Consider the following 23,620-nt stretch of genomic DNA (forward strand, 5'->3'; position numbering starts at 1 on the left):
ACCCTATAAGGTGCCGAAGCTGAGACTTCACTCCCTGGAAATCTGAGTTGTCCTTGTTTGGTTCTTTCTGTGGGGAAGAGCATGGGCTGACAGACCCCTGGGAGAGTTTGTCAGGGGATAAATCTTCCTGTTCATTCCTGAAATAAAAAAAAAAAAAAAAAACAACCTTCATTTTTGAGGGGAATAAATCAGCAGAAATGGGAAATGAGGCTGGCTGGGGACTGTCAATAGGAGTGACTGCTGGCCAGAGCTGCAGCTCACCTCTTTCCCTTTGAAATCTCTGAAAATGAGATTTTTCCCTCCCCTTTATCTCCCCAGGCTTTGTTGCTCAATGGGTCTTTACCTGAGGATGAGCAGGAAGGGTCCTTTGAGCTTTCAGAGCGTGGAGCCTGCCCTGAGGAGCAGCTGGTGAGCGCAGCCCTGGACCCCACTTTCCCTGCTGCAGCTGCCTCTGCCTGCCCTGCCCCTGCTGCACAGTAACCACGTTAATGCTGATGTTTTGCTTTCAGATCATCATCCGGAGCCGCCTGGACCAGAGCGTGGAGGAAAATCAAGATCTGAAGGTCAGAGGGTGACTGATGGAGGGGAAGAGAGGTTTTGCAGATTGTCCCACTTGATTTTTTAGTGGAAAATGGGGTGGGGATGAGGCAAGGTGGGCAACATGATGGATAAAACTGGGAATATTCTGTGAAGGCTCCAACTCTGGAGGCTTGAGACCAGTTCTGATGCTGGAGAAGTGTTTGATGTTGGCCTGAAGGACAGATCTGGGGGACTGGGAAATCATTATTTTCCTCAGGACTTTAATAACAGAGCTCAGCTCTTTGTCATGTTTGTAACTCATTAAAATGTCTCAGGCTCTAGGATCTGTGGGAAGAGGAGGGATGTGCTTCCTCCTGCAGAGAAAACACCAGCTCTGCTTGGTCCTGAAGGGGTTAACAACACAAGGTGCTGTTTAACCAAATTGTGTTGCATTTGCAGAAGGAGCTGCTGAAATACAAACAAGAAGCTCGGAACCTCCAGGGAATAAAGGTGAGGAAAGGGGCATTGCACCAAAAATGAACAGTAGTGCTGTAGGTGAGTAGGGCCAGCAGACAGCACACACCTCTGAGGAACCTCAGACTGTGGAAGGAGGAGTATTGGGGGATCCTGTGGTTTATTTCTGAATTTTTAGGCAGGTGCAAGGAGCTGGGTTTCCAGTTTTCTGCTCTGTCTGTAAGACTGTGGTCAAATATTCCCCTTTTTCTCTATTTCCCCGTTTCTCCTGCACAAAAAGAGGCATAAATTGGTTGGCTGGCTCTTTTATTCCCCGCTCTCTTGGAGTACCCACCCAGCAGCATTGGCCCAGTGAACTCATTCCTGCCAGCACAGGAAAAAGAGCCTGGGGTGTCCCTGTCCTGGCCAGAAACAGCTCAGTTTGTGCCTCTGGAGTGCCAGCACTGCTGATCTCCTCCTGGCAGGGGTATTTTTAGAGCTGCCTGTCAGAAGGGAGCAAACAGCAGTAGCTGTGCAAGGTGCAGCTCTGGGTGAGTGAAAGGTGCAGAATTAGTGCTGACTTTGGCCTCTGCAGAGAGGATTTCACTGCACAACTGGGTCACACTCAGGCCTTAAGGCTCCTTGTGCCCTGGGCTGGTCTTGGCCTCTCTGTGCCCTCGGGGTGAGTGGCTGGGGCAGGAGCTGCAGGGCTCAAGGCCCTCCAGAGCTGTTCTGTCCATCACAGCCAATACTCATCACTTCTGGGGAGGGAAATTCAGGCTGAAGCAGAGAAATCCCTCTGTGCTGGTGGCCAGAACGTTGGCAGGGAAATCAGTTTTGGCTAAGGGAGAGGCAGGAGGGCTGAGAGCCCCTGGCAGCAGCTCAGGCCTGGGTGGCCACAGGGTGTTGTGGCCCCTGAGCCCCAGGGAGGGGTCCCTGTCCCCCCTGCCCTCCTGCAGAGGTCACCTCTCCCCAGGACGCCCTGCAGCAGAGGCTGCTCCAGCAGGACGCCGCAGTGCTGCAGCTCAAGCAGGAGCTGCTGAGAGCCAACATGGACAAGGAGGAGCTGCACAACCAGAACGTGAGTCACTGCTGCTGCTGAGGCTGTTTGGGGGGGTTGGTGGCCCCCGGGGTGGCCGCAGCAGAAATTTCAGGGTCGTGGGATTGTGAGCAAGCAGCCAGAGGTCTCTGCACAGCACAGGCTGCTCACAGGCCAGCTCTGAGGCTGGACATCCCTGACCTTCACTCCCACTTCCTGTCCTCCAGGACCTTCAGCTGGGACAGGGAGGGGCTTTCCCTGATGTTTTCAGTGCTGTTGCATTTGTCCCTCCTCGTTCCCTGGCTCAGCAGGTGGCACCTGCCCTGTGCAGGTCTCTGTCCAAAGGTGCCACCCTGAACAGCAGCTCCCTTGCCCTCTGTAGGTTTCTGCTCAGCCTTCAGCACAAGGGGTTTGCACTCTCTGGGAATGTCTGCCTCACACCCGGCTGTTACTCCTGCAGGTTGACCTCCAGAGGAAGGTTGAAGAGAGGAACCGGCTCCTGGCAGAGTACAAAGTAATGGAGCCTCTTCCATGGGGTTTGGGTGGATCTTCAGTTCTGGGATGGGATTGTTCTTTCCCTGGCACTTGGACAGCCCTGGGGAGGAGCTGTGGGAGCCAGGGGTGTTTGCAGTGAGGTGGAGGGATCAGAATTCTTTGCATTCCCCCCATGGCTTCCTGCAGATCTTTTATTGTCGTGGGTGTTGGTGGTGGCTGCTGTGTCCAGCACTTGTGCAGATGAGGGTGGGCCCCCTGTTTGTGCTCTGATCCCTGGGGAATCTGCGTGCTCTGGGACGGCTGCGTGACCTCAGCAGCGGATCTTTGGCCAAGGGGACTTTGGGCAATAAAAACCTGATTGATCTTGTCCAAAAAAGCTCTGACCCTCAGCTCTGACATCTGGCAAAGCACACCCTGTGCGAGCCACCTGATCCTGGCAGAGGACAGGATTTTCCCTGCCGTGGGAAGATGACAGAGCCTCCCTCCTGCCCTGCTGACTCCCTGGCTCCCTGTGTTGCAGAAGGAGCTGTGCCAGAAGGAGCGGCACCTGCAGCAGCAGCAGAGCAAGCTGGATGAGATGCTCAGGCAGCTTTCTGAGGCCAGCTACCAGCAGGTAGGGAGGGCTGGGCTGGGCTGGGAGCTGCTCTGGCTGGCCCATGGGGTGCTGACTCCTCTGCTGCCCCTCCACAGGTGGATTTGGAGCGGGAGCTGGAGCACAAGGAGGCCCTGCTGGCTCACTGCATGAAGAGAGAGGCTGAGGAGGTATGGGAGCCTTGCTCCACACCTGGGCTGGTGTTTGCCCAGCATCCTGCAGGGACCTGTCTCCAGAAACCCTCCCCTCCATCCCAGAGAGGTCTGGCTCTGCTTTCTCACTGACCAAGGCAGGCAGAGCCCCCAGCACGGAGCACTCTGGCTCAGCCTCTTGGCTCAGAATCCTCAGGGATGAAAGCCAGAGGCTTTCTCAGCTTCCAGCTTCACCTCTAACCCTGGCAGTGGTTAGACCACAGCTCAATTTACTTCCCCCTTTTCCTGCTGACCCTGGTATTGAGTCTTTCCACCTTTATGTGAGGAATCAGGTCTGTGCTTTGAGCAGGAACTCCCTGCACGCTTTAGGGAGTGTCTTTATCTGGGAGAAGATGGGAGCTTTATCCCTGATGTGGAAAGCTCTCATTCCCTCTCACTTTGAAGTGCATAAATGAGGATTTTTGGGGAGGTCCTGACCCTCACACACCTTCCCCTGCCCAGGTGATGGCTTTCAGCAGTCACAGTGCCCAGAGCAATGGCTTTCTGCAGCCAGCAGGAAAAGGAGCCGCTCCCCCAGCCCACCGAGGGGTAAGTGCCCCTGAGGGCTGCATTCCCAGCCACATATCCTGGAATTTTTCTTTCATTCCGAGAGGTTTCCCCTTGCTGGGGAGGCAGCCCCGGGCTGGGCTCAGCTGTGCTGTTTTGGGCAGACCAGTGACCTGCAGCTGGTGCGGGACGCGCTGCGCAGCCTCAGGAACAGCTTCAGCGGGCACGACCCGCAGCACCACACCATCGACAGCCTGGAGCAGGGCATCTCCAGCCTCATGGAGCGCCTGCACCGCATGGAGACACACAGGAGGCAGGACAGGAGGGTAAGGGCTCCCCTGGGCACGCAGCTCCTGCCCCTCGCGCCCCAGCCTGGCTCTGCCTCGGAGGTGACACGCTGTTGTTTTGGCTTTGTGTGCCAGGTGAGGGGGAAATCACCAGCAAGCAGAGCAACCAACGAGTGCAGAGACTCCTGGCCTCCCAAATCCAGTAAGTGCCTGGCAGATCCTGCCCTTCCACTGGTGTAGAATCCCCTTGGGAATCCCAAATCCCCTGCTCAGTTCCTGGGTGTAGAATCCCCTTGGGAATCCCAGATTCACAGCTCAGGTTCCCGTTGTAGAATCCCCTTGGGAATCCCAAATCCACTGCTCAGTTCCCAGGTGTAGAATCCCCTTGGGAATCCCAAATCCCCTGCTCAGTTCCCAGCTGTAGAATCCCCTTGGGAATCCCAAATCCCCTGCTCAGTTCCCAGCTGTAGAATCCCCTTGGGAATCCCAAATCCCCTGCTCAGTTCCCAGGTGTAGAATCCCCTTGGGAATCCCAAATCCACTGCTCAGTTCCCAGGTGTAGAATCCCCTTGGGAATCCTAAATCCACTGCTCAGCTCCCAGGTGTAGAATCCCCTTGGGAATCCCAGATTCACTGCTCAGTTCCTGGGTGTAGAATCCCCTTGGGAATCCCAGATTCACAGCTCAGGTTCCCAGGTGTAGAATCCCCTTGGGAATCCCAGATTCACTGCTCAGTTCCTGGGTGTAGAATCCCCTTGGGAATCCCAAATCCACTGCTCAGTTCCCGGGTGTAGAATCCCCTTGGGAATCCCAGATTCACAGCTCAGGTTCCCGTTGCAGAATCCCCTTGGGAATCCCAAATCCCCTGCTCAGTTCTTGGGTGTAGAATCCCCTTGGGAATCCCAGATTCACAGCTCAGGTTCCCGTTGTAGAATCCCCTTGGGAATCCCAAATCCACTGCTCAGTTCCCAGGTGTAGAATCCCCTTGGGAATCTGCCCCCTCCAGGATCCTCCCTGGAGCAGAGCTCCCTGCAAAGGGAAGGGACACACGTTTATGGCTGGTTTTCTGTAAAAACAAAAAACATCCACCATCACAGCGCTGCTCTGGGCCGTTTGGGCAGTGCTGCAGCAGGAATAAGCATGGCAATCACTGGGAAAAGGGATGTCATCCCAGCTCTCTGCTGTGTGCACCATCTAGTGGGGACAGAGGAGTGTTCCCTACTCAGTGTTTACTGCCTTCATATCCACAGAATGAAACACCACATCTCCTTTTTAAACACCGCGTTTCTATGTGTGCAGAGTATCTTCTACATAAAAGGAGCATTAAAAATGTGGAGTTCAGTTCCTCTGTTTCAGCTCTTGGGGGGAAGCAGGAAGCAAGGCAGGACCCGGGGAGAGAAACACAAATGGGCAAATTAAAATCCACGCACCACCATCCATCCTGGCCTGCAGGGAAGCGAAGCTGGGGAGGGATAATGGTGATAAGGGATGATAATCAGGGAGTTGCTGCCTTGCAGAGCTGCCTCACTCTCAGAGCACGCCCGTGATGAGCACCAGTGCCTGCACCAAAGTGTTGTACTTCACCGACCGCTCCCTCACCCCCTTCATGGTCAGCATACCAAAGAGGTGAGCCTGGCCTTCCTAAGCCTCCTGTGCCCCTAAAACCAGCGCTCTGCTTTCCTGGGCATGCTCCCAGCCAGCACAGGTTTGCTGTGCTTTAACTGGATTTCATGCTGTTGGCTGGGGAGAATTATCTGCAGTAGTCCCTGAGCTTTGTTTTTGTGTTTTGCATTTGCATTTATTTCCCTTGCAGGTTAGGGGAAGTGACTCTGAAGGATTTCAAGGCAGCCATTGATAGGGAGGGAACCCATCGGTACCACTTCAAAGCCCTGGACCCAGAGTTTGGCACAGTGAAGGAGGAGGTAAAAGTGGGACTGGCCTTGGGATCAGTGTCAGCACACAGCCCTGGGGACCATGGTCACCTCACTTTTAAGCTAATGAAATAGTGGGTGTTCCCCCAAACAAAAGTGTCTGCTTTCCCAGCTGTGGGTTAAGCTCCTGTTGTGCTAAAATATTTCCATCCTCAGCAAAAGCTGCTCCATGGATGTGGCTGTGACTGCCTGGGAGCTGCAGAGCCCCTTGGGCAAAGCCAGCCTGTGACACAGCCCAGGGACACAGCAAAGCTCTGGGCTGCAGGTTTTATAAACCCTATTGCAATGGGAGAGCCCGTATTAAACATACAATCTCTTCCTTTTCTCTGAAGGTTTTTCAGAGAGAACTCTGTGTGTGTGTGTGGCATCGTTCCCTTTGTGTGCTGCAGTGCAGCCTGTTGTGCTCAGCCTGGTGTGGGTGTGGATTGGATTCATCTCAGGCTGTTGGGACGGTTCTTGCTTCACAAATTGATTAGGGCAAGGGCAAAGTGTCTCTGGGGACAGGCAGCAGCAGCAGCTGGAGGTCGTGGTCTGGCTCAGAAAAGGCGTGATTCCTGTCTTTAGTTTACCTTTAATGTCAAAAAAAACCAGCCGATGATAACCCTGATATTCATTGGTTAATGAGGCCTGGTCTGTTATTTACCTAAATTGTGAAAATGTGACTCATACCTCAGCCATCACTGCCATGTGTTCCCTGGATTATTTTGGGAAATCTGAGCTAGGATTTGACTTCATGCCCCTGATGCCACTCACACTGCAGAACCCTGTCTCCAGACCCCAGACATGACTGAAATACTTTATTTTTTAAATTTTTTTTTTTGGTAGGTGTTCCATGACGACGACATCATTCCTGGCTGGGAGGGGAAAATCGTGGCCTGGGTGGAAGAAGACCACGGGGAGAATTAATGGAGCTTTCAAGCCCTGTTTCTATGGAAACCTGTGACTGTCTGCAGAGCTCAGAGAGTGACCAAGGAGCCCAAGTGCTGGGAGGAGGCCAATTCAAGCTGCCAAAAAAGAGCCTCTGTGCCAGCCACGGGTGGTGCAGGCTGCGTGCATGGACAGCTGGCACCTGAGTGCCCGTGCCCAGGGGCAGCTGCTGTCCTGAGGCTGCAGGGATGGCTCTGTGGGACAGAAACACCCGGCTCAGCCCTGCCAGCAACACCCTGGAGGCCTTAAGGATGCTTTGCCCCCTTCTCCTCCATCCCTGCACCGTGTGCTGTGGGCTCAGCTGGGCATCTCCTGTGCTGCTGTCACAGAAAACTGCTCTGATGGTGAAAATGCAAAGCTTTGCCTTCATGGAGAAGAGGTTGCTGGATTGTGGGAGCTGAAGCTGGACCAGCTGTTGTCCTGCAGGAGCAGAGTGACTCTGTGGACATTGCAGGCTGACAGGACCTGCTCTGGGTGGGGGAAGAGTCCTCTGGAGGGTTGATGCATGGTCTGAAACAAAGCTCACCAACCTTTCTCCCAAACTCAGGCTCCCAGCCCTGCTTTCCCCACTTCCCAAAGCTGTTCCCATTTCCAAGCCCCTCGGGGTTTGCTCTGCAGCTCTGGGGACTGTGGGATCTTGGAGCTGTTTGTTTGCTGGAGGATTTCACGAGTGGGGGAGCTGGAATCAGCTGCTCCCTGAGGTCTTTGCACCACTGTCCTTGCTGAGCCTCTGTCCCCGTGCTCCTGCCCTCGCTGCTGTCACCTCCTGTGCACAGGCATCCCCTGCTGCTGTCCCCGCTGCCAGGGCCACCAAGCACTTACCCACACCAGTTCCTTGCTATGCTGAGTCCTGAAGGATCAGGAGAGAACTGCTGGGGGAATAACAAGCCCTACAATCCCCCAAGGGAGGGGTTTTCCCTTTGGTTTTGTGGTTTTGTTTCTCTACATTGCCCGTGGGCTTGGGAGGTCAAATGGGCTCTGCTCCTTCCCAGCTCCTGTGGGACTGTCTGTGTGTGCTGTGCATGAGGCTGGGAGAGGGGGCAGCCTGGTTTTACTGTTTTATATTAACATGTCCTTTTGTAAACCTGTTCTTGAAATTATTTTGTACCGATTCACATTTGTCTGAGGACTGTGGATTATTTTTATACTAGTGCAAGTGCTCTCTGTATATTTCTGCACGCATTATACTGTGTTTTACTCCTTTCCTGGTGGATGCTGAGATGTTTTGTATCGTCTTCTGTTGACACAACACTGGCCTTGTAATTTTATCTTATTATGGAAATCCAACTGGTTGATACTGGGTTTTATATCAAGGTTCCTATGTGGTTTTGTGCCACATTGGCACAACACAAGCTGCCTCCTGTTCTGGACAATTTGTGTGACTTTCTACTTACAGACAGCGGGAGGAAAGTTCATCAATGAACAGGTTAATTAACGAGGGAAATACATCCCTTTGGAAAAGAAACAATGATTTTCTTTCTCCCCTGGACACAGTTTCTCTGTTGCATGGTCTCTAGTGAAGAGGGCATGGGCTTGTGATACTGAGATCAATTGTATTTGAATTGCAAACTTCTCACAAGTGTTTCATTCTTTGGGTTTTACTCATCGGTTTTATTCCAGCAACAGCCACACACCCGGGCTGGACTTTCATGGAGCAAATTTCAAAGGTTTTCAAGGTCTGATGTTGGCCAGCCTCGTGTCCTTCTCTGCTATCCAGAGGAGCAGTTTGCTTTGGAGAGGTTTCTCCCCCATCAAAGCAAAAGGTGTCAATTTTAAATGAGTTTTAACAGATGTCAATTTAAAATAAGTTGAAGAGATTTTGCTACAAGATCAAGTTGACAAGTACAGGAACAGGAAAGTAACTCTGAGGAAATTGGCAGAAATAAACCAGTTGTAAGCCGTGAAACAGACAAGCCTGGGATATGGCAGCGAGAGGACACCTCAGAACAAACCCACCCTCGTGGGAAGAACTTGCTTAGCTTGAGGTGGAACTTGATATGTTTTAGTTTAGGACTGAACAGAGCCCTGACTCTGGATGTATTTAATGTGTTCTGCCCCATCCACAGCCTAAGGGCCGTTCCCGGGGAGCAGAGCCGGCCCGCGGCTGTCCCTCTTTCAGGGAGCTGTGCAGAGCCAGAACGAGCCCCATAGCCCGTTTTCGGCAGGCTGAGCCCCGTGCAGAGCCAGAACGAGCCCCATAGCCCGTTTTCGGCAGGCTGAGCCCCGTACACTGGCCGCTCCGGGCAGAGCGGCGCCGAGGCGGGGCCTGAGGCGATTCTGAGGCGGTGCCGAGGCTTTGCTGAGGCCGTGCTGAGGCGGTGCTGAGGTGGGCCGGTTCCCGCCCGCCGCCGCTTTACGGCCGCCCCAGTGTCGCGCCGCGCCGCCCGCACGGAGGTCACCGAGCGCCGCCGGCCCCGGTGCGCCCGGCCCAGCCCAGCCCGGCTGCAGCCCAGCCCCAGCCCCAGCATGTGGCGGGTGTTGGCGCGACGCGTGTCCCGGGGCGCGGCCGGGCCGCCCGGCCTGGTGCGGCCCCGCCGAGCGCTCGGGGCCGGGGTCGGGGCCGGGGCTGGCCCGGCCCGGCGCGGCCCGGTCTGGGGCGGCCCCGCGCCTCGCCCGCTGCTGCCGCCACCGGCCTGGCCCCGGCTCGTCCCGCGCCGCTGCTGCAGCCTCCCGGCGCACCAGAAGGTGAGAGTCTCCCCCGGAACCTGCCCCGCCTGTCCCCCGTGTCCCCCTCGCTTCCCCCCTCGCTTTCCCCCTCGCTGCCCCCTCGCTTTCCCCCGTCCCTGCCCCTTCGCTCTCCCCCTCCCTCCTCCTTGGCTTTCCCCTTCCCTTTCCCCCTCGCTTTCCCCGTCCCTCCTCCTTCCCTTTCCCCTCTCCGTTTTCCGTCCCTTCCCCGTGCGGCTCACTTTGACCCGGGGATTGAGTTATGGGATCATCGAGGTTGATAAAGTCCTTTAGGATCAGCGAGCCAGCACTGCGCTGGAGCCTCCCACCCGCACGGCTCTTGGATGCCCCCGGGGATGGGAACTCTGCCGCCTCTGTGGGTAATCCTGTTCCAACGCCTGGCCGCCCAAACTGGGAGAAAATCGGTGGTTTTTGTGTCTTTGGCACCACTTAGCCTCAAGTCCCTGCGTGGCTGTTGGGTGCTCCCTCCATCACCTCTGTCCTTTATCCCAGCTCCCTGTTGGCCCTTGGCAGACCCGGGCCGAGCCCTGGCTCTCTGTAACCCTTTCTTGGGGGAATCATAGAGTGCCAAGGGGTTGGAATGGACCTTAAAGCCATGTGCAGGGACACCTTCCACTGTCCCAAGCCCCACCCAGGCTGACCTTGAACACTTCCAGGGATGGGGCAAGCACAGCCTCTGCCCTCAGCACCCACTGTGGCTTTGCCAGGGTCCTTCACCAGCAGCTTGGGGCAGTGCTGGGGATTTGCAGCAGATCTGTGCCCCACATCCACGCTGAGCTGAGGATTTGTGTCTGTCCCGTGTGTGCTGCCTGGCTGTGACACTGCCCTGTCCCTCACAGGTGGCACTGCCAGCGCTGTCCCCCACGATGCAGATGGGCACCATCGCACGCTGGGAGAAGAAGGAGGGGGACAAGATCAACGAAGGGGATCTCATAGCAGAGGTATCCTGGGCACGAGGCTGGGCTGAAGGGGATCTATAGCAGAAATATCCTGGGGACAAGATCAATGAAGGGGATCTATAGCAGGGCTATCCTGGGGACAAAGCTGAGCTGAAGGGGATCTCATAGCAGAAATATCCTGGGGTTAAGGCTGAGCTGTCTCTCTTGAGCTGCATGTCTGGCCTGGGGGCTGTCCCTGGCTGAATGCAGATTTTGCATCCCATATCCCAAGGGATGCTGGTGGGAAGGAGTGGCTGTCAGCCTCTCAGAGCTAGTTGGAGGGCAGACTTCCCTAGAGCTGCTGCCTTAGGGTGATTTTTCCAGAACTGTGACCCCGGGAGGCTCTGGGCTCACCATTTGCTGTTCTCTCTCAAAGGTGGAGACAGACAAAGCCACAGTTGGCTTTGAGAGCCTGGAGGAATGTTACCTGGCCAAGATCCTGGTGCCTGAAGGAACAAGGGATGTTCCCATTGGGGCTGTAATATGTATCACAGTAGAAAAGTATGTATTTTCCTAACCCTTGATGTGAATTCCCCCTCTTGGGGCTTCTGGGATGCCTTGAGTGAAGGACAGACCATCACCTGAGGGGCTTTGGGGCTCTGTGTGTTCTTCTAGGCCTGAATACATTGATGCCTTCAAAAACTACACCCTGGATTCTGCAGCAGCTGCTGCCCCTGCAGCCTCAGTGCCTCCCCCTCCAGCTGCAGCCCCCTCCCCACCACCTCAGCCTTCTCCTCAGGCCCCTGGCAGCTCTTACCCTCCTCACATGCAGGTAAGAGAGCACTGCTCCTGCTTTAAGGCTTCTTGCACGCTTTTTCTGCCCCAGCATTGCTGCCTGTGGGGCATTTTGTCATAGAAACTGTCTGGAGAATTTATTGACTGTGCCACTTCAGTTGTGGTGTGCTTAGAGCGGGTGTTGGGGGACACCCCAGAAAGCTTTTTTAATAAATTCATTTCAGCATCCCAGCTGCTGGTGGAGGAGAGACCTATGCCTCCAGGGTGCTGCTTTGAAAAATGTGCTAAATCTGCATTTTTGGACAGTTGTGGTGTAAAAAGACCTTGTGCTTAGTGTGAATAGGCTCTGCTCATATCTCAGAGCAGAACTCCAGCCTTTGGTGCTCTGGTGGCCACACCAGATGTGTCTGTGGGTGACCAATAATGAATTGTGTTTGTGGGTATAACCTTTTTGCTTTGCTTGGATTCTGAGTGTATCCACTGATGGATTTGAGCATTTTGTACAGGGGGTTGCTTTGAAAAGGAAAATCTGGAATATTGAACCGCATCCCACAGCCAAAGCATGGGGGAACTGATTTGTGTGAGATGTTACTCAAAGTCAGGCATAAAATAATTAACGAATGGCTTCTAAATGTGTGTTTTGGCCACTGAAGTTGCTTTCTTCCCTCTGGTTGCCCCCTGTGCCCAGTTGTGTGTCACAGTGACAAAGGGACTTGCTGCAGCCTTCCTTGGCCTTGCAGTGATGATTATTGTGATTGATCCATTCCTTGCCCTCTGCTCTTGCTGGCTCTCCTGCTCAGGCCTTGCTAACAGAAGCCAAAGCAGCACAGAGGGACAGCTCTGCTTGGCTGCCATGGAGCCAGACTGGGAGTGCATTAAAGCTGCTTCTTTAGGGTGGCATCATTCTCAGGAGTCCAGGCTGTGCTGCTGAGCCCTGTGGTGAGCAGGGTCTGACTGTGCTGTGCTCTGTGCCTTCCCAGATCACCCTCCCTGCTCTGTCACCCACCATGACAATGGGCACCGTGCAGAGGTGGGAGAAGAAGGTTGGGGAGAAGCTGAGTGAGGGAGATTTGCTGGCTGAGATTGAGACAGATAAAGCCACAATCGGTGAGTGCCCGGCCAGGGTGGGTGAGGTGCCCTGGGAGGGTCCTGAGCAGCCTCTGCCAGCTCCTCTGGCTGCTCAGGGGGTGGTGCTGTGGGACAGGTTTTGTTAACATCCCATCCCACTGCAGAGCTCCTAAAAACACTTCTATTATCTCATCAATCCTTCTTAGCAAGTGCCTGGAGAGGTTCCCTGCTGGAGAGGGTTCTCAGTCTCCAGCAGCAGCAGCACTTGGAGCAGCCCTTCAGCTCCTCAGTGTTGTTTGTTTCTCTCCCCTGCAGGCTTTGAAGTGCAGGAGGAAGGCTACCTGGCAAAGATCTTAGTGCCTGAAGGAACAAGAGATGTGCCCTTAGGAACTCCTCTGTGCATCATTGTGGAGAAGGAGGCTGATATCCCAGCCTTTGCTGACTACCAGGCTGCTGCAGTCACTGACATGAAGGCACCAGCTCCTCCTCCCCCTCCTCCTCCTCCCCAGGTAAGGAGAACTCATGGGCACCACTGAGAAGCCTGATGAGCTGTTGTTGACAGCGTGAAGCCCAGGCTTCAGCAGGAGTGTTCTGATTTGTGAGTGCAAGGCTGATCCATGTGCTGAGAAATGATCACTGACTTGCCCTCCAAGACCTACAGCAGGTTTCATTCATTCTGAATTTTTCCCAGCTTGTTGCTTGTGCCGGTTCTGATTCCTCATCGTTGAAAATGGGGAGCTCAAGTTCTGTATTTTATTTGGTTTTTTATTCAGCTGACCTCCTTCCCAGCGAGTTTCTGATTTAATTTCTGGAAGCCTTTGTGCACACAAGTCATTATCTCTTGATTGATAATTAGGTGGGCCATTTCTCTTACTGTGGGTTCCACTGATGGCTTTGATTCTCTGTTAAGGTGATGGCAACTCCTGCAGCTGCTCCTCCTCCTGCCCAGCCTGCTGCTGCTCCTGCTCCTGCAGCCCCCTCAGCAGGGCCACCCCGCAAAGGAGGAAGGGTTGTGGTCAGTCCCCTGGCAAAGAAGTTGGCAGCAGAGAAAGGAATTGACCTTACCCAAGTGAAAGGTACCTTTCCTTTCCACTTCTTTGCTCTCACTGTCAGTTTTCTGTCCCTGCAGAGCCATATCCTCCTGTTCTTTCTGACTGTGCAGCTGTGAACCAGGAGTTGTGTTCAGTGATTCTCTCTGCTGAATAAAACTGAATAAAACTTTGCTTTAGAAGCAAAGCCATGCTGGAAATAATCAAAATCCTCTCCTGTTTTCCTTTGTCCCTTTCAGGCACTGGACCAGATGGCAGAATCACCAAAAAAGATGTGGAGTCATTTGTGCCATCAAAGGCTGCTCCAGTGGTAGGCTGGAAATCTGTGGGAAGGGATTTTACAGGCATGGAAAGCTCTGTGGAAGGGCAGTTCCTGCATGGAACTGGCATTGCTGGATTCTGTGGGTGGTGGTGACTGTAAGGTTGGGAAATTAACCTGCCAGAAGCACTGGTGAAGCCTTCTCCCTTTGTCTGTCCCTTTGAAATTCCACTGAGAACAAAAATAGTGTGCTCCCAACCCTTCCTCTGGCTGCTAAATCCTCATGGGTGAGAGCACCCAGTCCCAGCTGGGCCAGATTGCTGGGGAGAGGGGGTCAGAAGGAAAGGCAGTCCTAGCCCAGCCCAGCCTGTCAGTGCTGCCCCAGAAGTGCTCTGATGCTGTGGTTTGTGCTGTCCCTGGGCCGATGGAGGTGTTTTCTGTGTGCTGCAGTTTGGGAGAGCCCCCAGCACAGCTCTGCTGTCTGTACAACAACCAGAGCAGGACTGGCTGGGCTGGAGCTTCACAGCAGCACATCTCAGTGCTGAGCTGCTAAACACTCCATGCTGCATTTAGTAACCAAACAGAGGGGTTAGAAGGAGCTTGGTGGGCACTGGAGAGGTGGAAATGGCTGCAGCTCTTCCCAAGGGGCAGCTTGGCCTCAGCACTGAGCTCCCTTGGAGTGTTTCTGGGGTGACACTGGTGTTCCCTGCAGGCTGCAGCTCCCGAGGCAGTTCCTGTGGTGGCAGCAGCACCCGAGGGGACCTTCACAGACATCCCCATCAGCAACATCCGCAGGGTAAGGGCTCATGTGTGCCAGGGCTGCTGTTCTGGCCGGGAGGGCTCCAGGCTGATCTGTGTTCTTGCTCTGCACACCCCAGGTCATTGCTCAGAGGCTGATGCAGTCCAAACAAACAATACCTCACTACTACCTGTCCATCGATGTCAACATGGGGAAAGTCCTGGTGCTAAGGAAGGAGCTCAATCAGGTGAGTTCTGGCATCTTGCCTTGGGAAAAAACCATTCTTTTGAGTGCTTTTTGTGGGTCAGTTCTGGACTGTCTGTGATAGAATGAGATTTTCCTCATATCTGCTCCTTCCTGACTTCCCTAAGGGGCTGTTCTGAGCACTGCTTGGTGGTGATTCATTACTTCAGGTGGAAAATAAAAGGATAGAAAGATTTTTAATAAAAAGAAAGGTAAAAGAAATAGGCAGAATAATAATTCCAAGCCAAGTTTGAGAAAAACTAAACATTAACAAAACCTACGTTCCTAAATTACAGAGGAAATACTTTCATCTTCTAAATTATCCTTGAATTTCAATGCTTGCAAGTGTTGTGATTGCTTTCTAATGTTCCTGTGAACTGCAGTGACTGCCCTTGTTAACTGGGGGGATGTGTAGGGGACAAGCTGACACGTGGGATCTCTTCATTTGCAGGAGGTCTCGGAGAACATTAAGCTTTCTGTCAATGATTTCATCATAAAAGCTTCTGCGTTGGCATGCTTGAAAGTGCCTGAGGCAAATTCTTCATGGATGGACACAGTTATTAGGCAGTAAGTTTATGGCATGGTCAGAGCCAGAAACTTCCTTTGTTCATGGCAAAAAAGAACTGCTGGGATTTGAGGGAGGGGAAAAATACGATGTGAAGGTGAGAAGTTTTGTTAAAGTGATAAAATCTTCGAGTCTAAGGCTGGTGGGAAAGGTGAAATAATTGTCACAAATTAATGTTAATTTTGGGTTGTCTGGCCTGTTTTTATTTTTCCTGTTTGCTCCCTTGCTGGAGGTGTTTCAGCTGCTGTGTGTGTTGCAGGAATCATGTGGTGGACGTGAGTGTGGCTGTCAGCACCCCTGCAGGGCTCATCACCCCCATCGTGTTCAACGCCCACATCAAGGGCCTGGCTGCCATCAGCAAGGACGTGGCTTCCCTGGCAGCCAGGGCCCGCGAGGGCAAGCTGCAGCCTCACGAATTCCAGGTCAGACACCCCAGGTGGTGTAAACTCTGCTGCTCTTGACTTGTCTGAAAGGAGCAAAGGCTGGTTTGTGATGTTTGAGCCTTGTTCAGTAGTCACAGAATGTCCTGAGTGGGAAGGACCCACAGGGGTCATGGAATGCAGCCCCTGGCCCTGCACTGACACCCCAAATCCCACCCTGGGCATCCCTGGAGTGCTGTCCAACCCTCCTGGAGCTCTGGCAGCCTCAGGGCTGTGCCCATTCCCTGGGGAGCCTGGGCAGTGCCAGCACCCTCTGGGGAAGAACCTTTCCCTGAGATCCATCCCAAATTCCCCTGGCACAGCTCCAGCTCTCCCTGGATCCTGTCCCTGCTCACCAAAGAGCCTCCCCTCCTCAGGAAGCTGCAGACTGGAATGAGGTCCCCCCTCTCCTCATGTTCCCAGTTTTTGTGAGTTTGCCCCTGAATGTGTTTGTTTTCTTTTAGGGTGGTACTTTCACAATTTCCAATTTAGGAATGTATGGGATTAAGAATTTCTCTGCTATAATCAATCCACCTCAAGCCTGCATCCTGGCAGTGGGTTCCTCAAAAGAAATACTAGTGCCAGCTGATAATGAGAAAGGGTGAGTTTCCATCTGATCCTGAACTCAAACTCTGAAGTCATGCCTAGTTTCCTAACACCTACATTAGATAGTAATTTTAAAAACCTTCAAATGTATTGTTGACACAGTGCTTTCAGTACTTGCTCCAATTTGCACTTAAGGAAATCCTCAAGGATGGATCCTGTATTAATATCCCCTTGCTTAGAGCTAAAATGTTTTTTTCCTTTGTTTGTGGGGCTGTCCTTGTGCTGCAAGGAAAGCTGAGCTCCCTGCCCTCAGGGGAGCACACAGAGGTGTTTTTAGTGCCTCTGGGAAGTTCCTTCCTTGGTTTTGCTCAGAGAAGGAATGAACATGATCTCCCCAGTGCAGCTGGGGGAAACATCTGTCACCAGGCACCAGCTGCTATTCCTGGCTCTCCAGGCAGCTTCTCCGCTCTGTAAGTGGCACTGCCTTGCAGAGGGGTGTGTTAACCCTTTTTTTGTTGTTTTTCTCCCAGCTTTGACGTGGCCAGCGTGATGTCTGTCACCCTGAGCTGTGATCACCGTGTTGTGGATGGAGCAGTTGGAGCACAGTGGCTTGCTGAGTTCAAGAACTTCCTTGAAAAGCCAGTAACCATGCTGCTATAATTTAACCATGCAAAGCCGAATTTTCATGGGTCACACTGTTGTGTTTTAAACAAGCTATTTAGACTTTAGTGTTCAGACTTTGAGAGAGTTCCTTTTTTTATTTAAAAAATGTATTATATTATCTGGTAATGTTATTTACCAGTCTGTACAGAAAAAAAAAAGTTTGCAAAAGTGCTTTTCAGAGCAATATTACAGCTACACTGTATTTTTATACAGTTAGTTAACTTGCAAACTCTTCCAAAACAGAGTTAAGCATCCCAGATTTTAAATAAAACAAAATTATCCTGGCATTGTGCCAGCTGCTTCTGAACTCGGGTGCCCAGGGGCTGCACACCAACATTTTCTTTCATGACCTCGGTGTTGTCAGAGCCTGGAGTTTCAAACATCTCTGGCCAGGAGCGCAGGTGAGATGGCCACAGAAGGGACAAGAGGAGGGAACTGCCCCGTTCTGGGCTGGGAGGTGGCACAGCAGGGCTGGGGACAGTCTCAGAGGCCAGCACTGCTGTTCCAAAATTCCTGTTTGGAATTTGGCTCTGGCCGGGACCTTCTGAGCTCCCTGAGCACTTTGAGGTGAAGGAGCTCTGCTGGCTGTGGGTCCCAGCTCTGGGGCACCAAACAACATGCTGTGCATCTCTCATGGACTCTCACTGCCATCTGCTTCTGCTGTGGAACCCCTGCAGCTGCTGTTCCTGTGGCTGAGTTAACCCTGGGCTCTGGTGCCATGGAAGTCACTGTTTTGCAGAATGTTCAGTGTGTGTTGGAAGGCAGTGTAGGCAAATCACACATGCTGATAACCCCAGCAGGGGAAGGGAATCATGTGAGGACCGGGGTGTTCGGGATTTTTCATTTCAGGCATTCTAACACAGGAAGCTCTGACTTTAGCCACTGGAATTGCAGACCTTCCCTGGATTGTCCCTGTTGTCCAGCCCCAGTGAAGCTGCAGAATGTGCTCTCCATGTACATATTGTATGTAAGGTGCTTCTCTAGTCTGTTGGACTCGTGTCCAGTTACCCCAGGCATTGTACCCTGCGAGGGCTGCAGTGCTGAACATTCTGAAATTCCACTTTCCACATGGAAATGTTCGTGTAAAAAAAAGGACAAACGTGCAGTAATGACAGAGTGACCAGGAGAATTAAATAGGGGGGCAGAGTTGGAAGAGTTGGAAAAAAAAGGAAGAAGTTGTTCAGGCTGATCCTGTTATTCTGTATATTGCATTAAGTACTGTCTCCTGTAAAATTCTACATAATTCACTAAAGATACTGAAAGAAAATACTGTGGAAATTAAATATTTTTGTGGGAACTGTTTAGTGTCTGGTTGCTGTGATGCCTTGCTTAAGCGCAAAAAAAAAAAAAAAAGTGCATTAAGATTTTGGATTTTCTTGAATGACCTGAAATACCCTGATTCCAGACTGGCTCTAGTGAACCCATGTTCCATTAAATGTTGGGAATTGACAACTACTAAACCATGTCCCAGTGCTTTTCTCATCAGTTGTGTGTGGCTTTCCTGCTGTGGCTCAGTGCTCTGCAGCCTCTCACCCTGTTAACCTGAGATTTAATCACAGATCTTTTGCTTTTTGCTGTCTGCAGCTTCCTCTCGGCTCTGCTCACCCGTGGGGCCGTGTGTGACAGGTTGTTCCAGCATTAAATACTTGAAGAGAGCTGCTCTAACCATGGCATCCTGTCCATTTATTTATTGAACAGAAACCATCACCACTGTTCCTGCTGTCCCTTCAGTAAAGCGTGTGGGCGTTGGTGGTTCTTTACTACAGCACATAACAAATTCTGTGACTAAATATTCAACTATTCTTTGAATATTTACAGTCTTTACTCATTTTTACTGCTATTCCTCCAACCTTCCTTTCCTGCTTGTATCTCTAAAGGCATTTGAGATATTCACCCCTCATGAGTAAAAACGGAATTTAAAATGCCCTTAAACCACACTCCTACAAAAGATTTTTACTCTGGGCTTTTGTTGTGTAATCTGCCAAAACTTCAAGAAGTTTCAGTCGTGTTCCCAAGCTCTGTTTGTGCAGAAGTATCTTACAAGAGCTTTGCTAAATGCTGGCTAAGAATAACCACAATTACGGAAAACAATTAATTAAAAGGCAATTAAAAATAAATGATAAATAAGACTCAAAATTTATTAAAACTATTTTAAAATATTTTATAAAAATATTAATTACATTTAAGTCATTACTTAAAATTGAATTTAAGCTATTCCTTAAAATTGAATTTAAACCATTATTTAAAAGAGAATTCAAGCCATTACTTAAATTTTATTAGTTAAGTAATTGATTCAAAGTACTAACGAGTTCTATCGTTTGCAGCATTACCCAGCCACAGTGTTTCTGGCAATTTCTGCGTTAGTTTGGGGTATTTTTTCCCCAAAAAGAATTTCTTTCGAGCAGTCACCTGCTCTCCGGGGCCCAGGCGGTCGGAGCCAGGGGGGCAGCGCGGGGCTGGATCCGGTGCGGGGCCGGGCGGTACCGGGGCGGTACCGGGGCGGTACCGGCTCCGTTCGGGGCGGTTCGGCTCCGTTCAGGCCGCCCGGAGCCCTCACGGCCGTGGCGGCGCCGTTGCCCCGGAGACGGCGCCGGAAGCGGCGCGCGCGCGGCCCCGCGCGTTTCCGCGTCCCCCGCCCGGCCCGGCCCGGCCCGGCCCCGCCGCCACAAACAGCGCCAGCCCCGGCACCGAGCCCGGGCCGGCCCGCGGCAGCGCCCGCAGCATGTCCCGCGTGCCCGTGGGGAAGGTGCTGCTGCGCAACGTCATCCGCCACACCGGAGCGCACAACAAGGTGAGGCCCGGGCCGCCCGCGCCCGGCGGGGCCTGCGGGGCCGAGCGGGGCGGCCCGGGCTGCGGGCGGGACACCGTGAGGGTGCGGGGACACCGGGAGGGACATCTCGGTGTGAGGGGTCACTGTGAGGGACATCCCGGTGTGGGGGACAGCCCCGGGCTGCAGGGGGGACACTGTGAGGGACATCCCGGTGTGCGGGGACACCGGGAGGCTGCGGGGACACCGGGAGGAACATCCCGGTGTGGGGGACAGCCCCGGGCTGCAGGGGGGACACCGGGAGGGACATCTCGGTGTGAGGGGTCACTGTGAGGGACATCCCGGTGTGGGGGACAGCCCCGGGCTGCAGGGGGGACACCGGGAGGCTGCGGGGACACCGGGAGGAACATCCCGGTGCGGGGGACAGCCCCGGGCTGCGGGGACACCGGGAGGATGCGGGCACATCCCGGGCTGCGGGGACATCCCGGCGGTGCCAGCCGGCGATGCGGGAACACCCCGGAGTGCGGGGCAGCCTTCGTGCCCCGCAGAGCGGCAGCGTTGGGCAGAAACCAAAGCAGTTTGGTAAATCCGCCACATCCTCAGGGTCACTTTTGGTTTAACGCCGTTCCGGTTTTCCCCGAGTTTCGGTTTCACCCCAATATGTCTGTGTTTACTTAAAAAATAGCAAATCTCGAATAGGCTTTGTTGTATTTTATTTGTTGCGGTTTGTATGTGCTTTTTATTGCATGAAACAGTTTGAACTTTGTTTGCACAGGCAGGATTTTAGTGCAAGGTTAAGCAACTCCATTAAGTTTAGCAAACTGTTTCATGAATCATAATTCAGCAGGTCTAACCAGCACCAGGAAGTTCTGTTTGGGATACAGATATGTGTAAATAATCCTTTGTTTGGGGATGGTAGGAAAGGTGGCTGTGAGTTTCCTCACCAGGAGTGTTGAGGGTGCTGCATAACTGTGAATTTCCCATGATGTTCAACTCATTTTCCTTCCTGTGACTTTCAGCTTCAGGAAGAGACAGAAATGTGGAAGATAAGGGAGTGGGAGAAGCAGACAGAAGAGACTTACTGGAAAAGGCAGAGCAGAATGTTGTCAGACACCTCCAGGTGAGATGCACCACAGAAATATTGATTTTCTCCTTAACGACTCCCTGCAAAGAGCTCAGGCCTCAGCTTGAGCCTGATCTCAGTGCGTTGATGGAGATGTGACATGCTGGAGGTGCTGGGTGAATGAGGGGATGAATGAGGGGGTGGATGAGGATTTCTGGGGGCTCTGGGAGGTTTTCCCCACCTGAAGGAGCCGTTCCCTCTCCAGCAGCCGCATGCGCAGCGACGGCTTCGACGAGGAGGGGCACAGGGCAGACTGGAAACCCAGGAACCCACAGCTCCTTGACCTGGTGGAAGACGATCTCCTCAGGGCCAGATCCTGGAATAAAAAGCTGTATGAATGTGAAGCCAACATGCCAGACAGGTCTGTGGGGGAGTTCTGTGTTCTGGGGTTGTGATTAAAACATCTTTTTGGAGCCCTGTACCAAAAAATGACACGTTTCTGTTTGGTGTGTGCTGTGATGAAATAGAGCTTCAGCTCATTTTGAGAATGAATAACATGTACAAACTTCTGCCATGTCACAGAATAACCAATTTGAGTTCATCAGTGGAGTTTCTAAGACACATTAAGCAGCAAAAGCCCAGCCCTAAACTTAATATTTATAACTCTGCCCAGAAAGCTTAGAAAATCTCAAGAAACACCATTCTAGGGTTGGATTTAAAGAAATCAGAGTTGTGCTTTGAGAATATAAGGTGTATTTAAATAGCACCAAGCAAATCAGTCCTATTTCCTTCCTGTCTAAACTCAGATTCATTCTGTGGCTCTGCCTTTTCAGAATTGCATTTTTATCATCAAACACATTGTTTGTTTTTAATGGATGGTTCTGCTTTCTTACAGGTGGGGGCACAGTGGATACAAAGAGTTGTACCCTGAAGAATTTGACACAGACAGGTAAGGCAGACACCCTTACTGATGGGTCCAGATCTGCCTTCTGACAAGTTCTGCTGGGAATTTTACAAACTGAGTTTTGAATTTTTAATACAGATCCACCTTGACTGCAAAGCCTTACTGTTAAAAAACTCAAATCCATTAACGTGGTGTGGGTCTTCCGAGAATCTTTTGTATTAATTAAGATATTCATGTTTAGCTGGAGTTACCAAAATCGATGAGTCTGGGAGGTAAATAAATTCTTGCAGTATCCTGGACAGTGGAAAACCAAGATTTTAAGAGAGAATTAATTATTTTTAACCTACACCCAGCAGAATCATCAATACTTTTCAGGCTTACAGATTGGATGTAAATGAGTTTCATCACTCAGTGGCTTCCAGTTCACCTCCTCCTGTTCTTTTTCCAGTGATCAGCAGGAAGGAGAGGAGCAAAATGCTGTCAATGGGAAGAAGAGATCCCACCTGGGGAAACAAACAGCCCGTGAGTCCCACAAAAGGAAAAAAACCAAGAAATCCCACAAGAAGAAACAAAAAAAGCACTCACACAAAAAGAGGAAGAAAAAGAAAAAGGAGCAGGAGAGAAGTTCCACAGATTCCTCCCAGGGGGAGAGCGAGGGCTCAGGAGAGGAGACTCCGAGCACCCGCAGAGGAAAACACAAGCGCAAGAAAAAGCCCAGGAAAGTGCCTGCCAAGGAACCTACCTCTTCTTCTGGGCAGGAGAGTGACTTTTGCCATGCAAGCAGCTCCAGCACCAGCAGCTCTGAGGACACCGAGTCCGAGGGGAGAAAGGAGAAGCGGCCCCCAAGGAAGAGGAAGAAGCGGCACAGCTCCGTGCCCGAGAGGCCGAGCGAGGTGCTCGAGAAGAGGAGCAAGAGGAAGAACTGGAAGGTGGCGGGGGATGAGAAATCTGAGGACAGCTCTGATGAAGACTGAGGGGTCTGGGTGCAGCTCAGAGCAGGAGGGGAGGGCAGAGGCAGCTCAGTGTCACTCAGCACTGCTCCAACACTGGTTTACACACACGCTGCCAGCCCACAGGGAACAGGGCTCGCCGGGCAGCACTGCAGGACAGCACCTACCTGCCCCACAGGTGGGCTCATCCCGCCAGCTTGGCTGTGATCAGGTTGTTTTGTTTCTGAAATTATGTTTGAACAGATTGCTCTTTGGCTCACCAAAACAATGGCCAGTAGGAGAGAGGACAGGCTGGTAAATCAAGCTGGTAGCAGAGGAAATGTCACTGTAACCCCCACGGCAGTTTTGTCTTCCCATCCTCCACCAAAAGCATGTGGGGGCGTGCACAGGGTCAGCTGGACACGGAGGGGAGCTGAGGGAATATTCCCATTCCAGCTGAAGGGCAGTGACTTCTCTAATGGTGAAAAAAGGCAGCAGTTTGCTTGGTTTAGACTCCTGTCCAGAGCCTGCTGTGGGCTGGCCACCGTGTCCACCTTCCTTCCTCCTCTGTGGGGATGCTGGAAGCATTTGTGCTGACAGAGGGGCCGTGGTGGGTGTTGTGTCCTGTCTCTGCTGTGCCCAGTGTGTTACTGGAGAAACTGGTACCAGGCCGTTCTCCCTGCAGCGAACAGCCAAGCCTTTTAATAAAACAAATGAATCCAGATGTGTTTGATGCTTTAGTCATTGTTCTGGAGCAAAGCCCGGGGACAGAGCACAGGCCTGCGAGTCTGGGTGGCGCCTGTGTTCTCTCTGTGCTGTTTGTTGCTGCTTGGGGAGATGAAATCAGGGCAATGGGGAATGTGTGGGGTGATTGTTGTCTCCTGGACAACCACAAAACAGTGCCAGTGGCCCTAAATCCTCACTCCAAGCCCTGACTGCTGTTCCTTTTTTCCCTTCTAGTGGAAAGAAAAACAGGATATTCATGGAGGTGTTTATGGTGTGTACCAAGGTGTTGCACTAGTGAACACACAGATGAGGAGCACCTGGGTCTGTTGCGGGGTTTAAGACAGAATTACAGAATTACAGATTGGTTCGGGCTGGAAGGGAA

The 23,620-nt window shown here is 52.3% G+C and overlaps 3 protein-coding genes across 5 annotated transcripts in view; all 3 read left to right on the forward strand.

Moving 5' to 3' along the window:
• Positions 1–8,144, forward strand: part of DIXDC1 (DIX domain containing 1) — a 29,256-nt gene extending 21,112 nt beyond the window's left edge. For both annotated transcript variants that reach the window (XM_058819042.1, XM_058819043.1), the window contains 13 exons: positions 319–408; positions 510–563; positions 979–1,029; positions 1,949–2,053; positions 2,472–2,525; positions 3,027–3,119; positions 3,197–3,268; positions 3,752–3,838; positions 3,961–4,122; positions 4,219–4,285; positions 5,600–5,708; positions 5,896–6,004; positions 6,839–8,144. In XM_058819042.1, coding sequence (XP_058675025.1) covers positions 319–408; positions 510–563; positions 979–1,029; positions 1,949–2,053; positions 2,472–2,525; positions 3,027–3,119; positions 3,197–3,268; positions 3,752–3,838; positions 3,961–4,122; positions 4,219–4,285; positions 5,600–5,708; positions 5,896–6,004; positions 6,839–6,919 — 1,134 coding nt within the window. In that variant the 3' untranslated portion in view covers positions 6,920–8,144. The remainder of the gene's footprint in view (positions 1–318; positions 409–509; positions 564–978; positions 1,030–1,948; positions 2,054–2,471; positions 2,526–3,026; positions 3,120–3,196; positions 3,269–3,751; positions 3,839–3,960; positions 4,123–4,218; positions 4,286–5,599; positions 5,709–5,895; positions 6,005–6,838) is intronic.
• Positions 8,145–9,406: 1,262 nt separating this feature from the next.
• DLAT (dihydrolipoamide S-acetyltransferase) lies at positions 9,407–18,146 on the forward strand. The gene is made up of 14 exons (XM_058819205.1): positions 9,407–9,625; positions 10,465–10,566; positions 10,940–11,064; positions 11,179–11,335; positions 12,279–12,405; positions 12,682–12,875; positions 13,277–13,442; positions 13,655–13,725; positions 14,387–14,470; positions 14,553–14,660; positions 15,108–15,223; positions 15,481–15,643; positions 16,105–16,241; positions 16,717–18,146. Exons 1-14 carry the CDS (start codon positions 9,407–9,409, stop codon positions 16,844–16,846), a joined length of 1,899 nt encoding a protein of 632 aa, XP_058675188.1. The 3' UTR covers positions 16,847–18,146.
• A 1,274-nt stretch (positions 18,147–19,420) lies between these two features.
• On the forward strand, positions 19,421–23,204 carry NKAPD1 (NKAP domain containing 1). 2 transcript variants are annotated; one of them, XM_058819089.1, is made up of 5 exons: positions 19,421–19,640; positions 20,636–20,736; positions 20,945–21,100; positions 21,575–21,628; positions 22,032–23,204. In XM_058819089.1, exons 1-5 carry the CDS (start codon positions 19,572–19,574, stop codon positions 22,555–22,557), a joined length of 906 nt encoding a protein of 301 aa, XP_058675072.1. In that variant the 5' UTR covers positions 19,421–19,571; the 3' UTR covers positions 22,558–23,204. The 2 variants fall into 2 exon arrangements, with proteins under 2 accessions (XP_058675072.1, XP_058675073.1); XM_058819090.1 differs by having other exon boundaries at positions 20,948–21,100.
• The last annotated feature ends 416 nt before the right edge of the window (positions 23,205–23,620 follow it).

The sequence above is a fragment of the Ammospiza caudacuta genome, chromosome 23, assembly GCF_027887145.1.
Source record: "Ammospiza caudacuta isolate bAmmCau1 chromosome 23, bAmmCau1.pri, whole genome shotgun sequence".
NCBI classification, from domain to species: Eukaryota; Metazoa; Chordata; class Aves; order Passeriformes; family Passerellidae; genus Ammospiza; species Ammospiza caudacuta.